This window comes from Panicum hallii, chromosome 2, assembly GCF_002211085.1.
Source record: "Panicum hallii strain FIL2 chromosome 2, PHallii_v3.1, whole genome shotgun sequence".
Taxonomy (NCBI): Eukaryota; Viridiplantae; Streptophyta; class Magnoliopsida; order Poales; family Poaceae; genus Panicum; species Panicum hallii.
The window spans coordinates 45,086,148-45,098,214 of record NC_038043.1 but is presented as its reverse complement, the minus strand read 5'-3'; the positions used below and the strand labels follow the sequence as shown (position 1 = coordinate 45,098,214).

At 42.7% G+C, this 12,067-nt stretch overlaps 1 protein-coding gene across 1 annotated transcript; it reads left to right on the top strand.

Moving 5' to 3' along the window:
• Window positions 1-474: 474 nt before the first annotated feature.
• Window positions 475-10,938, top strand: LOC112883058 (ubiquitin carboxyl-terminal hydrolase 17-like). Its single transcript, XM_025948278.1, has 11 exons — window positions 475-1,338; window positions 3,798-4,380; window positions 4,724-4,812; window positions 6,671-6,756; window positions 6,839-7,001; window positions 8,503-8,623; window positions 8,738-8,895; window positions 9,248-9,332; window positions 9,498-9,710; window positions 9,977-10,038; window positions 10,143-10,938. The coding sequence occupies exons 1-11, from the start codon at window positions 935-937 to the stop codon at window positions 10,861-10,863; spliced, it is 2,685 nt and encodes an 894-aa protein (XP_025804063.1). The 5' UTR covers window positions 475-934; the 3' UTR covers window positions 10,864-10,938.
• Window positions 10,939-12,067: the final 1,129 nt, after the last annotated feature.

The window sequence follows — 12,067 nt, the reverse complement described above, 5'->3', positions numbered from 1 at the left end:
TCCTCCTCCGCCGCCGCCGCCCCCGCACCCCCCCCGGCGCCCCTGCCGCCTTGCCGCCGCGCCCCCCACCCCCGCCTTCCACCTACTAGCGCGGCACTTTTCCTTTCCGTGGCGCGAACCAGCCTGGGCCAACGTCTCCAGCTATTTTAGCTGCTCCGTTGGAAACAGCAGGTCCATCGATGGCAATGTAAAATTTACGGGGCAGGCAAACTCCGGGATGGATGGCCCAAATGCTGCCACCCGTTGGAGTCAGCCTAATACAGCATCAACCGGGGAGCTCTGCCGGTCGAGCGAACCCGGGAACCAACGGCCAGCGCGGGCAGCCACCTCTCCACCACAGTTTCCCGCGGCCCCTCCCGCCGTCCCCTCGCCATCGGACGGCCCGCAGCGGCCGCGAGGGAAGCATATCCGCGCGCTCCGCCTCGTGCGGTCTTCGCCGAGCGAGGGAAGCATATCCGCCGCTCTCGTCTCTCGTCTCGCTCCACCCGCTGTGGCGCTCGCTCGCTCCGCGACGCGCCGAAAGGGGGAAAAACAGCCGTTACTACCGCACCACTCGCCACTGGGCTGGCTGTGCGCGCGGCTACTCCCTCTCGCGTTTGCCCAACCCCCACCTCACGCCACGCTCTCTCTGGGCAGCGCGCGCCCCCGGAAACGGACGCCGACGCGCGGCAGCCCTCCCCCCTCGCCGCCTTCCGGAGCCTTCCGCGCCTTCCGTTACTACTCGGCGAGGCAGTCATAAGGGGGGGCGGGGGGAGGCGCCCCGCCGAACCCTAAATCGCTCCCCCCCGCATTCCCCCCCCCCCCCCCCCCCGCTCGGCCGGCGGCGCGCGCGGGTAAGGTTGCAGCTGCGCGCGGCCGGGATCCGGCGCCAGCGGCAGCGTGCGGGGTTCGGCGGCTAGCGGGTCGAGAGGCGGCCCGTGCTCGCGCGGGGGGGATGGAGGTGTCGGCGGCGGTGGCGCTGGTGGTCGCCGTCGCGCTCATGGCGCTGGGCATGGCGGCGAGCGGCTGGCTGCAGCGCGCGGAGGCGCGGCGGGAGGAGGTGCGCCGCCTCGCGTGGCAGGCGGCGGAGGAGGTCGAGATCGCCGAGAGGGAGGAGGCCTACTGCTACGGCCAGTACGGCGGCGTGTTCGTGCGCGCGTCCGACGTCCCCGAGGCGCCCCCGCTGTGGGCGGCGCCGGAGGCGGCCCCCGCGCCGAAGGAGGCGGAGGATGAGGTGGCGGTGCCTGCTGCTGCTGCTGCGGCGGCGGCGGCCTCCCCTCCGGCGGGGAAGGGCGTCTGCGCGATGTGCGCCAGGCCGACGACGTTCCGGTGCAAGCGATGCAAGAGCGTCAACTACTGGTCAGTGAGCTCCCCGTCCTGCTCTTCTTTCCTCCTTTTCGATTCGTGCCGATTATGTTGCTGCATTGTGCGACGGGCGTGTGATATTTTCAGTACTGAGCTGGGAGCCTGGGATGCTACCGATTTGGTGCTTTCTAGGTGTTAGTAGTTAGTACAGTGCCAGTAGACTTACAGTGTGAATTGTTTGTTCCCCCTGATCGTTTTTGGTCCCAAGCGTGTCAGGCTAGTGGCTTACCCCCCGACTGCTTATTGTTCCTTCAGTTATCTGCTCAACAAGGAGTGGTCCGGACCAGCATTGCCTCTCTGATACTTGTGTTACAATTTCGTTACATATAGTTTCATCAGTTACTTCATTTCAAATTACCCTAGTACTGGCATTAGCTTTGAGCGTGGATGCTGCTTTCAGATAAAAGTTACCTTAGAACTGGCATGCCTTAGTGGTTTTTTTTTTGCTTGATTTGTTGATGTAGCAGTTCTCATAGTTAGGAATTTTATGCTGGACAGGTGGTTTCATTTGATTATATATTTACTGATTCAAGTTCAATAATTCATCCATTCTATAAAACAGAGTTAATATTTGAAAGTTAGTTGCTAGGAAATCTAGATTGCCTTTTGTGTGATTCTCTGCTGCATTGATCTATACTTCAACACTATGGGGTTGCGCAGAGGATGTAGCATGGGGAATTTGAGTTATGCCTAGATAGTTGCATGCCTCTTTCATATTTGGGAAATGAAGTATGGAGAGACAATCTTCGATTATGCCATCAGATTTTGTTTGGCAAGACATCTATGTGATTTGGAGGGCCCATTCCATAAATTTTAGCCAACCTCAACTGTCAATTTGTCCAATTATAAGTGTGGAAAGACCTTGTCTTCCACTTCTATATCACCTTGCATGCTACTTTACTTCTCCAACTGCCTGAAAAGGAGATGTGAAACAAATGCATGGGTCCTTAGTCTCTTAAGAGTTGCATTTTTTTTAAAAATAAATTTTTTGTTGTGTGCATCTTTATTCAAGAAAAGGTTTAGGAGCATATCAAATGAAGCATTGATTTTCTCAGGTTATGTTTGTGTTACTATATTCTTGAGGAGCAGAATTCCACCAATTAATGTGTTACTATAAGGTGAATCCTAGGTAATTTATGTTCACAAGTTCCCAATAGAGATTAGTGCATGCACAAATTATTCTCATCATTGAGTTGTGTTGCCTGTACAAACATTAGTTCCTTTGCAAGGTATGTGCTTCACTAGAAATGATTCTCTTTCAAAATTGTAAACACTGAAGATGTACTGCATGCATTGGAAGATTAATGGCTTGATTTATTCTTTTTTTGAAGAAAAACTGTGAGGGACCCCCCCCCCCCCTGCCCGACACACACACAGAGCAATGTCTTGATTTATTGATTAGCAGATTATTCATCTTAGGGTGTCACGCTAGACAGATGGTCTAATCATTGTACATTTATGTGCCCGACATTTCAGCCAGTCTGTAAAATGGGGCGTTCATACCGTGAAAGTCAGTTACTAGGAATAGCTTTTCTTCTGTTTATGTTGCATTGATGAGTACTACAATATGGGGTTCGATAGGATTTAGTATGGACAATCTGGCTATGCAGGTAGTTTCATGTCCCCTTCATATTAGGCAAATGAAAATAACTGAGACCTAAGTATGCTTCCAGCTTTTGTTTGGCAATACGTCTATGTGATGTGGAGGGTCCATTCCTCATATTTTAGCCAATGTCAACTACGCAATTGGCAATATATCAAATAATAAAGTTGAATCTGTGAGGTCTTTTTGGACCCTCCTTTTCAACGGAGACCTCGTTTTCCACTTTATTACCCTTTCAATGAAATAGAGATGTGGAACAAATTCACGGGCTGCTAATGTCTTAAGAGTCGTGTTTATATTTATTTTTTCATCGTATGCATCTTTAATCAAGAAAAATGTACTTAGGAGCATATGAAATGAAGCATCGGTTTTATCACATGATGTTGGATTTAATGTGTTGCTATAAGGTGAAGGCAATTTATGTTCACAAATTCTTTGATTAGTGCATGCACAAATTATTCTCATCCTTGAGCTGTGTTGCTTATATTAACAGTTTTCTTATTGAAACTATAGCCAGGAACTTGAAACATGAAAACTGAAGAAGAAGATATTTAAAGGATTTCTCCGGACCCAGTAGCTTCTGTTCCTGAAACCAATTCTGTGACTTAGTCCATGACTTCCTCCGTATCAAGGCACTAAGACTTTTGTTTCACAAATCGCATGCATCCCTCTTTTATAATGTAACATGCATTGTATGACATCACTTCTAAGATCCTTTATTCAAGAGGGTAATGTCCGTAGTCCCTTATTATGTGTGGAACTAGACAGCTCTATCGTATGATTGTTTTACTTTAGTAACTTCCTTCCTTCAGAGGCTGGAAAAAAGTAACTTCCTTCTTGTTGATTGCAGCACCTTCAAATGCCAAATAGATCACTGGAGAAAAGGACACAGAGATGAATGCCATCCACCAGGTCTTGGTGCCACACGAGATGGTACACCAGAGAATGTGGTGGCTCGAGTAGAGCTCAAGGATATGCCCTCTGATAAGCCATCGAATACAGCAGAGGCCTCTGCGGAACATTCTCAGTTTACTGGGAAGGCAGAATCTGTTGATTGCTCAAGGCTTACGACTACAAGTAAAGCTAGCAAAGTTAATGACACTGCTGTTCATGAAAAAAATTATCTCACTACTCATGACCAGCATACTGAGTTGGAGAGAGAATTGGAGCAATCCAACAAGCAAGCTCCTGGAACAGATAACCATGAAAGCTCTAGAAACTTGCCATGCATTTCAGCTGTTGACAAAGTTTCTTCCACTCACAGTAGTGAAGATGGTTTATCATGCAACCCATCTAAAAGGGGAGATAACTCGCCTGGTTTATGTGCAAGGCCAGATATTACAGGAGTGGTGCCAAATAATCCATCAATAGAAAAGAAATATGCCAGACAACAAACAACTTCAAAAGTTGTGAGGCATTATCCAACAGAATTGGTAAATAGAACTGGGTACCTCAGTTAATCAAAACTCCCTCGGTTCCAAAATGTAGGTCATTTTAGTTTTGTCCTAAGTCAAACCTCTCCAACTTTGACCAAGTTTATGGAAAAAATGCAGTAACATCTACAGCATCAAATTAATTTCTTAAAACCCATTATGAGATATGTTTTTATGTACATTTATTTGGTACTGTAGACATCATTACATTTTTCTATATACTTGGTCAAAGTTAGAGAAGTTTGACATAGCATAAAACTAAAATGACCTACAATTTCGAATGGAGGAAGTAACATATACTGCTATACAATCATATTGCCTGATGGCTATCCTAACTTGTCAGGCACTTTTTCCATACAAACACTTCATCGAGCTCTACAACTTCGAGAAGTTGGAACTGCATCCTTTTGGTCTATGCAACCTTGGCAATAGGTAATTGATTAATGGATCCCTTATTATTTGATATGGCTATATTATTGATCTGATGACAGGATTAGCAAGGAGGTAGATGAGAGCTCGCCCTCACGCTGGAGGCTCTAAGAAACTCTTCTACTTCTTGCTTGCCTCGACAAAAGCCTGCTGGTCTCTTTAAGTAGAGCCGGCCCTAACAAACCAACTAATAAACTCTAATTATTGTTTAACTAACAAACCAAATCCTAACTAAATACGATTAAAAGCTACCAGCCTGACGCCTATTGCCTCCTGTTCCTGCGTGAATACGACTTGCCGGTAAAAGCGTCCACAACATTATTGCATACAGGAAGCGTATGCTATATGGCAGTGAACATTCATGCACTTCTATCAAGTATATCCAACATGGTTTCATTTGGAGATTGTTAATATCTGTACATACTTCTGTAACATTTCCTTAAATCATGCTTGGCAACTATTTAATTCGCTTCTTCTATTAAAGTATGAATGGTAGAATTTATGAGCTATGTTTCCCCGAACAATTAATGAACCATGCTGATGTGTTAAGTCCATTTTATCACTGCTTCATACTGTCATACTTTTCCTTTACTTAGTTCATTGATATGCTTTATGTATTGACTGAATATGCATTTTATTTTATATAGACTGGGATTCACATCAATACACATGAGAATAAACAAATGAGGTGGTATTGTCATCTTTAAAATGCAATTAATACCATTGTTTTCACTTTTCTAGGTTTTGATTGATTCTCATTGCATTAGGAATGGAGCTCATTAGCATTTGTATAGCATAACTTTGTGGGAACATAGTTAACCTGGTGGTACTTCAAATGCATTAAATACGTAGGGTTGTAAACAGGCTAGGCTGGATAGGGCTCTCAACATTAATCAGTAATACATGAGTTTCCTTGTATGCTGCATCACCATGCATATGGTTTTATGAATTTGATGTTATCTTAATGTAGTTTTATTTGCAGCAGTGAATTCTCCACTATAGCATGGATAAATAATTAGGTTGGAGAAGGTTTAAAAGATTCAGCATTAATTTGTTCCACATAGTATATTGTACAATGATGGTAGTTCTCCATTCTACTAATTGTGAATTGTCCAGTGCCTGGCAAGCTGTATGGTGCACGTTGGCTGCCATACTAGTATTATCCTATTGAATCCCAAACCATGGGAGCTAGTGAATTACAATTTACAAATGTCAACGCTTTCATTCAAACTGTTTCACAAGGATGGTTCAGATCACATTTGGCAACGTCAAGCACCGATGCAAATCAAACTATCCACATGGAATGAGGGGGGAAACGATTAGGTGTTTGAAATGACGTGTCAGCAATGATTAGTTTAAAGCGAAAACACCCATTTCCCAAGCTTAATTTTTTTCATTGTATGTATGCCTACTTGTCTGTTTCCTTGTTTTGAATGACACTCAAGTTGTTTTCATTTGGACAAAAAATACTACCTCAATGATGAGACATGAGCCCAAGGAGCAGAGGGTCTGGGGATTCATAATCACAACATGTGTTCTGCATGACACTAATGGTGGACACGTTCCTAGGCAGCTGCAATGGGCACTTTATCTTGGTTTTCCCTTGTGTTGATTAAAAATTTTGTTGTCCAAAAAAAAAAACTTAACTGTGTGTGGCTTCTCAGGATATTGTATACTGTTTGCATTATGTTTAACAAGATTATATTGTTTTACCATGTCATAGTAACAAATATATTACAGTAACCAATTTATTGTTAAACATGTTAGGTCACTTTATTAATTGGGAGTAATTTGTCGAATCTGAGTGTGACACTTAATACTATTCTCTTTGCTAACCTCCCTATCTTTGTGTCTTTTGCAGCTGCTATGCAAATGCTGTTCTTCAGTGTTTGGCATTTACCCGACCACTTACAGCCTATCTTTTGGAAGGATATCATTCACGAAATTGTAATTTACACTCAACCTATATTTTCTTTGTTGAATTTTTGTATTTCTTTTGTTAATAATGTAGCATTTTTTTATTTTCTAGGTTCCAAAAAGGAATGGTGCTTCATGTGTGAGTTGGAAAAGGTCCTGACAGAGGGCAAGCGTGGAAATGCTCCAGTATCACCTACTGGAATACTATCTCATCTGAATGAGATTGGGACTAGCTTTGGCCAGGGTAGAGAAGAAGATGCTCACGAATTTCTAAGGTGAGAATTTTTCTTTCCACTTCTTAACTTCCTCGGTCATATAGTCAGCATCCATGTGCATGGAACTAGTGATGGCTGATCAAGTTATACTCAGTATACTGATGATGTTTTGCATAACATTGATGATTGTGTACCTGTTTCTTGAAAACACATGGAAATATTATGTTATTACTGTGACTGAGCTACTGTTGAGGGGTATCATTCCAAACTGTTTCTGATGCATTCGTACTCAATATACTCTTGTTACCTTTGAATAGGAAATATTACACACCTATTTTTTATTATCAATTTTTTTGGTCATGCATTCATGCAAGACATATGATATCATTGTGACTGAGAATATTGTCTAGGGCTATTTTTCAAACTATAGGTAATATATTCCTTATCAGCATACTTTGTTGCCTTTGGAAAAGGAAACTCTTTATCTTAATTTTCTTCCCTATAATTTAGTATCTGACTATATGCAACCATAGGTGAAATTATGAAGCACTGATGAATACCCCATGTCAAAGCTTTGCACCTGCTGTTTTTCTAACATGTTTTTTGTCTGAGTTAGTTAGTACACTAGTCAAGATGCTAAGAACTATCGCTGTTCTTTTCAGATATTTATATGAACAGTTGAAAACTTAATTGAACACCTTATGAACAACACTACCATTTTACTGTACATTGCAACAGAATAACAACTGAACCCAACTTACTGATTTTTTTGGGTTAGTTCTTATGGTGTCAACACTGCTATGCTAGTCTGTGTTCACACGTGTGGATATTCAGTGTTTGCCCTGCGGACATGTTATACAAGGTTATCCTGTTTGACAAAGTAATTATTAGAGTATGTATAGCCATGATACGTGTATATGTATTTGTACTCGTACACCAAGCCATATTGGCTATATATATGAAAGGTCACCCCTCCCAAAGGCTGTGTGGTGTTTTCCTATACTCCACAGTAATCATGAATGCCCATGACAAAGTGGCATTCTGAAGGAGACAGGGCCAGATGGCATTAGTTCTTAAGTGGGGCAGTAGGTAAGGAAAATACCCTGTTGATTGTAAACTGCAAACTGATCTAACCATGCGATGATGGGCCCTTCTGGAATAGATGCAATTGTGAAACTTCCATAACAATTGAGGGAGCTCTCTGCTGGGATGGAATGGTGTGATACATTGATGCCCATATTTGTTTTTTATGCAGCACTTTACATTCATTGCATTCTGTAGGCCAAATGTCATGAAAGTTTCTTTTGCACATTCATAGGTACCCTCGTTATCTTATGACAACACAATTGTCCCACATGTGTCATTGGTCCTTCTGCTGATTGATCTATTTAAACTGGAACATGAATAAAAGAAGAGTTATTTGCTTGTTTGTTGGTAGCATAAACTTGATCCAGAACAGCATCCCTAATAATTGGTTTTGTTGAATGTGTCTATATATTTAGTAAAATCTTCCCACTAGGAATAGTGTTTTCATAAAATTGATGAGTTATAACTTTAACAGGTATGCAATTGATACTATGCAATCTGCTAGCATGAAGGAAGCAAAGAAAAATGGTGTCCATAAGCTAGCTGAAGAATCAACTCTGGTACAGTTAATATTTGGGGGCTATCTACAATCTAAGGTTATCTTCGCGCAGAACACATAGCCTTTCCATGTCCTACAGACTTCTAGTGGCAGTATTGGATTTTTCATGAAAATGCATATTTATAAATAATCATTTCCTTTTTCCCCCTAGATAATATGCGCAAAGTGCCAGGTCAGTTCAGCACAGTCTGAACGTATTTTGGATTTAACTGTTGAAATAGATGGGGATGTCAATACCCTTGAAGGTGCACTTCGTCGGTTCACATCTTCAGAAGTTTTAGATGGTGATAATAGATACCATTGTAGCAGGTCGGTTCAGTTTTCTTTTTCCTATTATGGTTTATCTTATCTACATGCTTTGTGCACTTGCATATACCACCTTGCATAGTCAAGGAAACTTGAGCTAAAATGCTAAATCAAGAACCTTAAATCAGCAACTGATCTTCAACTAAAGTATTGTCAGTTTCTAAACTTGTAGCAACTTCACTTGTTGTAGGACTTCAGTTTGGTGATCACTTGGAATCATTACATAATGTTTATACGAGAAATGAATGCATTACTTAGCAATGCTACTTGTCTAATCATTGGCCTAACAATACCTGAATCGATCCTTCTTTTGCTTCTACGTACCTATCTTCTTGAACTTATGTACTCTCATCAGATGCATGTCTTATGAGCGTGCCAAAAAGAAGTTGACAATATCAGAGGCGCCAAATATTCTGACAATCGCACTGAAAAGATATCAGGTACCATTAACAATCTTAGGCTATTTCCTTACTCTAATGTACCATGTGCTATCAGGAAATTCGTTTCTGTATATCTAGGTTGATATTTTCCTGTGTTGGGTTTGGAACAAATTTATATAGCAGCATAGTGTTCACATTTAATTCAAATCCTTTCTCTTTGGACAGTCTGGTGTTTTTGGTAAGATCAGCAAGGATGTCAAGTTCCCAGAGCACTTGAATTTGTCCCAATTCATGTGCAAAACAGATGATTATAGCCCTGTGTACAGCTTGTATGCTGTGGTTGTCCATCATGATGTCATGAATACAACCATCTCTGGTCATTATGTATGTTATGTGAAGGATCCTCAGGGGAAGTGGCACGAGATGGACGATAGCAAGGTAAATAATACGTTGAACCTGCCTAGTACAGTGTGTTACATAGTGGAAGAATTTAAAGTGATACCATGTTATAGCATAGATCATTTTTTTTCTTTTAGTAATTTCTTTATCTGGCATTAGTTTTTGAATATTCAGTGAAAGACTGACCTTGTATTGGAATCCTGATTGATTTTGTCTCATTTTGTTTTGAACAAGGCTACATGCCTGGTTACATGTGCCACTTGAACTATTTTTCCCGGCTCAATAGCCTGTAATGTTGTCTGTAGGTGAAACCTGTTTCTCTCAAAAAGGTCCTGTCAAAATGTGCATACATGCTGCTTTATGCAAGGTAAACATGGTGCCACTCTCACTTATTAATAACGTAGTAATGCTGCACATGGTCATATTTATTCTGTTGATTATCCTAAAATTATGTTATGTTAACTCAATCAGGTGTTCACCGCGTGTCCCAGAGTCTGTTAGGAAAGCAATGTTTAAACAAGATGCATCGCATGCTAAGAAACCCAAGCAGATGGCAGATTCAGGATCCACTCCTTTGGGAGGCAGTTACTTGAGCATGCACCAAGGTGGAGAGTTGTGCAAGGATCATGCAGTGCACAACCACACATACACATTGGAAGCATCCGACGCATGGTCGTACCAGGTACCAGGCTTTAGTCGAAGCGACAGCTCCTCACTGTTCAGCAACTCTGATGCAGGGTCAAGCAGCACTCTCAGCAGCAATAGCACTAACAGCAGCAGGAACTTGGCTAGCATGGAGTATGACTACATATTTGGAACCTCGGATCATATGCACCCAGTGAGCTCATCAGTCATACCTGAGGAAGACGAGCTGAGCTACTTGCGGCAAAGGTCTAGCTGCAACCCTAGCTCCTCAGGCCATGACATGGATCCGGCAGGTGAGTTTGCGCGACAGAACCAACACAGGCTTCAGGTTGGCAGAGGGGTTTTGGAAGATGGTGGGGAGAACCCATCCTTCTACACTGACCAAGGTAAACAACACGGTAGCAGTAGTAGTCGAAATCGTAGTTTTGGTAGAAGCTGTAAGTTAACAGAACAGCGTAGGTATACAGGGGCGGCCTTTTCCTTAGAAGGTCAACTAGGGAGAGGATTTTCCAGGCATTTTACTGGCAGGGGGGGCTTGGGTTTGTAGAGAAATATTAATTATTCTTTCATGTATATGATTACACCATTGCAATTAAAAAAGGGGGTGGGGTGGTTCATAAAAGGATGTGTGTCTTGCTTCATGGGCTTAATGGTTTGGTACCTGTGGCAAAGGTCTCACCTGTTAAGGTCGGGCAAAATTCTTTTTTTTACCAGAAAGTTAAGAAAATGGGAGTAGTGTTCGGCTAGTTCTGTGTCTTCACCAGATTTGATGATCCAACCTTGCGCAAATCGGGAGAAAGAAAAGACAGATTCAGAGAGCAGTGACAAAAATACTGTGGTGCCCGTTTTGTCACTATCGTCTTTTCTCTGTCGTTTTGTAAACGGCTGGATTATACAGGTTTGGCAGGCTCTGAACATGTCGAACACCATCTGGCTCCTCTTTTCTTGAAATTTTCGGTGAAAAAAAATCAGTATTTTGCACGGCTTTGCACGGTTCAAGGGATTTGCACTAGATGCCATGGATTAATCACCCCAAAGAGGCCGCATACTTCTCTGATACCGTCATGACTCACGACCTTCAATTTTAGGGTTCCGCATGTCTTCTGGATAAGAAAGAGGACCATCAATGTCAGCCCATCAGTGAAATCTTAACTAGCTGGGCTGACCGCTGACCGTATCTGGCCTGCTCAACCGTACTGAAGCAGGCCGAAGTCTAGTGAGGAAGACCTTATTCTTTCATTTCGATGCATTTCACTTCAAAACTCTAACACCCATCTTTCTTATTCTTTCTTTTCTTTTAGGGTCTGTCTATTGAGCCCGTTGCCCTGACTATTTGGGCAGTATTTGCTGGACAGCATGTATGCTCTATTGAGCCCCACCCATCTGCTGAGGACTTTCCTGGGCCTGATTTCATTTACGGTTCAGGCCGTGTCCTCGGCTGTTTATGTCATCTGTGTCCCCTATTAGCTGTTTTAGGTCATTTTGTGGGAATGTTCAATGGTCTATTTAGTGACATCTGAGGATCCTCTGTAGCGCTTGTGTTACATCTGCAGTCTGTTCTAGAGGGAGAGGCACAACAACATTGTACACTAGCAAAACAAGGGAGTCAAACCTCACTAAAAGCGTAGATATGCTCTCGTTTCCTATCAGAGAATAAGTCAAACATGGAGCACCAATCAGGCAACCACATAAAAAAGCCACTTGGTGAACCTTGGCTTTATCCTCCAATTTTATCCTTGGACCTCTTTTTG

What these genes read in the sequence shown, in the direction of transcription:
- LOC112883058 (XM_025948278.1), top strand. Translation starts at nt 935, where the DNA reads ATGGAGGTGTCGGCGGCGGTGGCGCTGGTGGTCGCCGTCGCGCTCATG. An exon ending in GGCATTATCCAACAGAATTG is followed by an intron (nt 4,381 to 4,723) that starts GTAAATAGAACT and finishes CTAACTTGTCAG; the next exon opens with GCACTTTTTCCATACAAACA. An exon ending in TCGCACTGAAAAGATATCAG is followed by an intron (nt 9,333 to 9,497) that starts GTACCATTAACA and finishes CTCTTTGGACAG; the next exon opens with TCTGGTGTTTTTGGTAAGAT.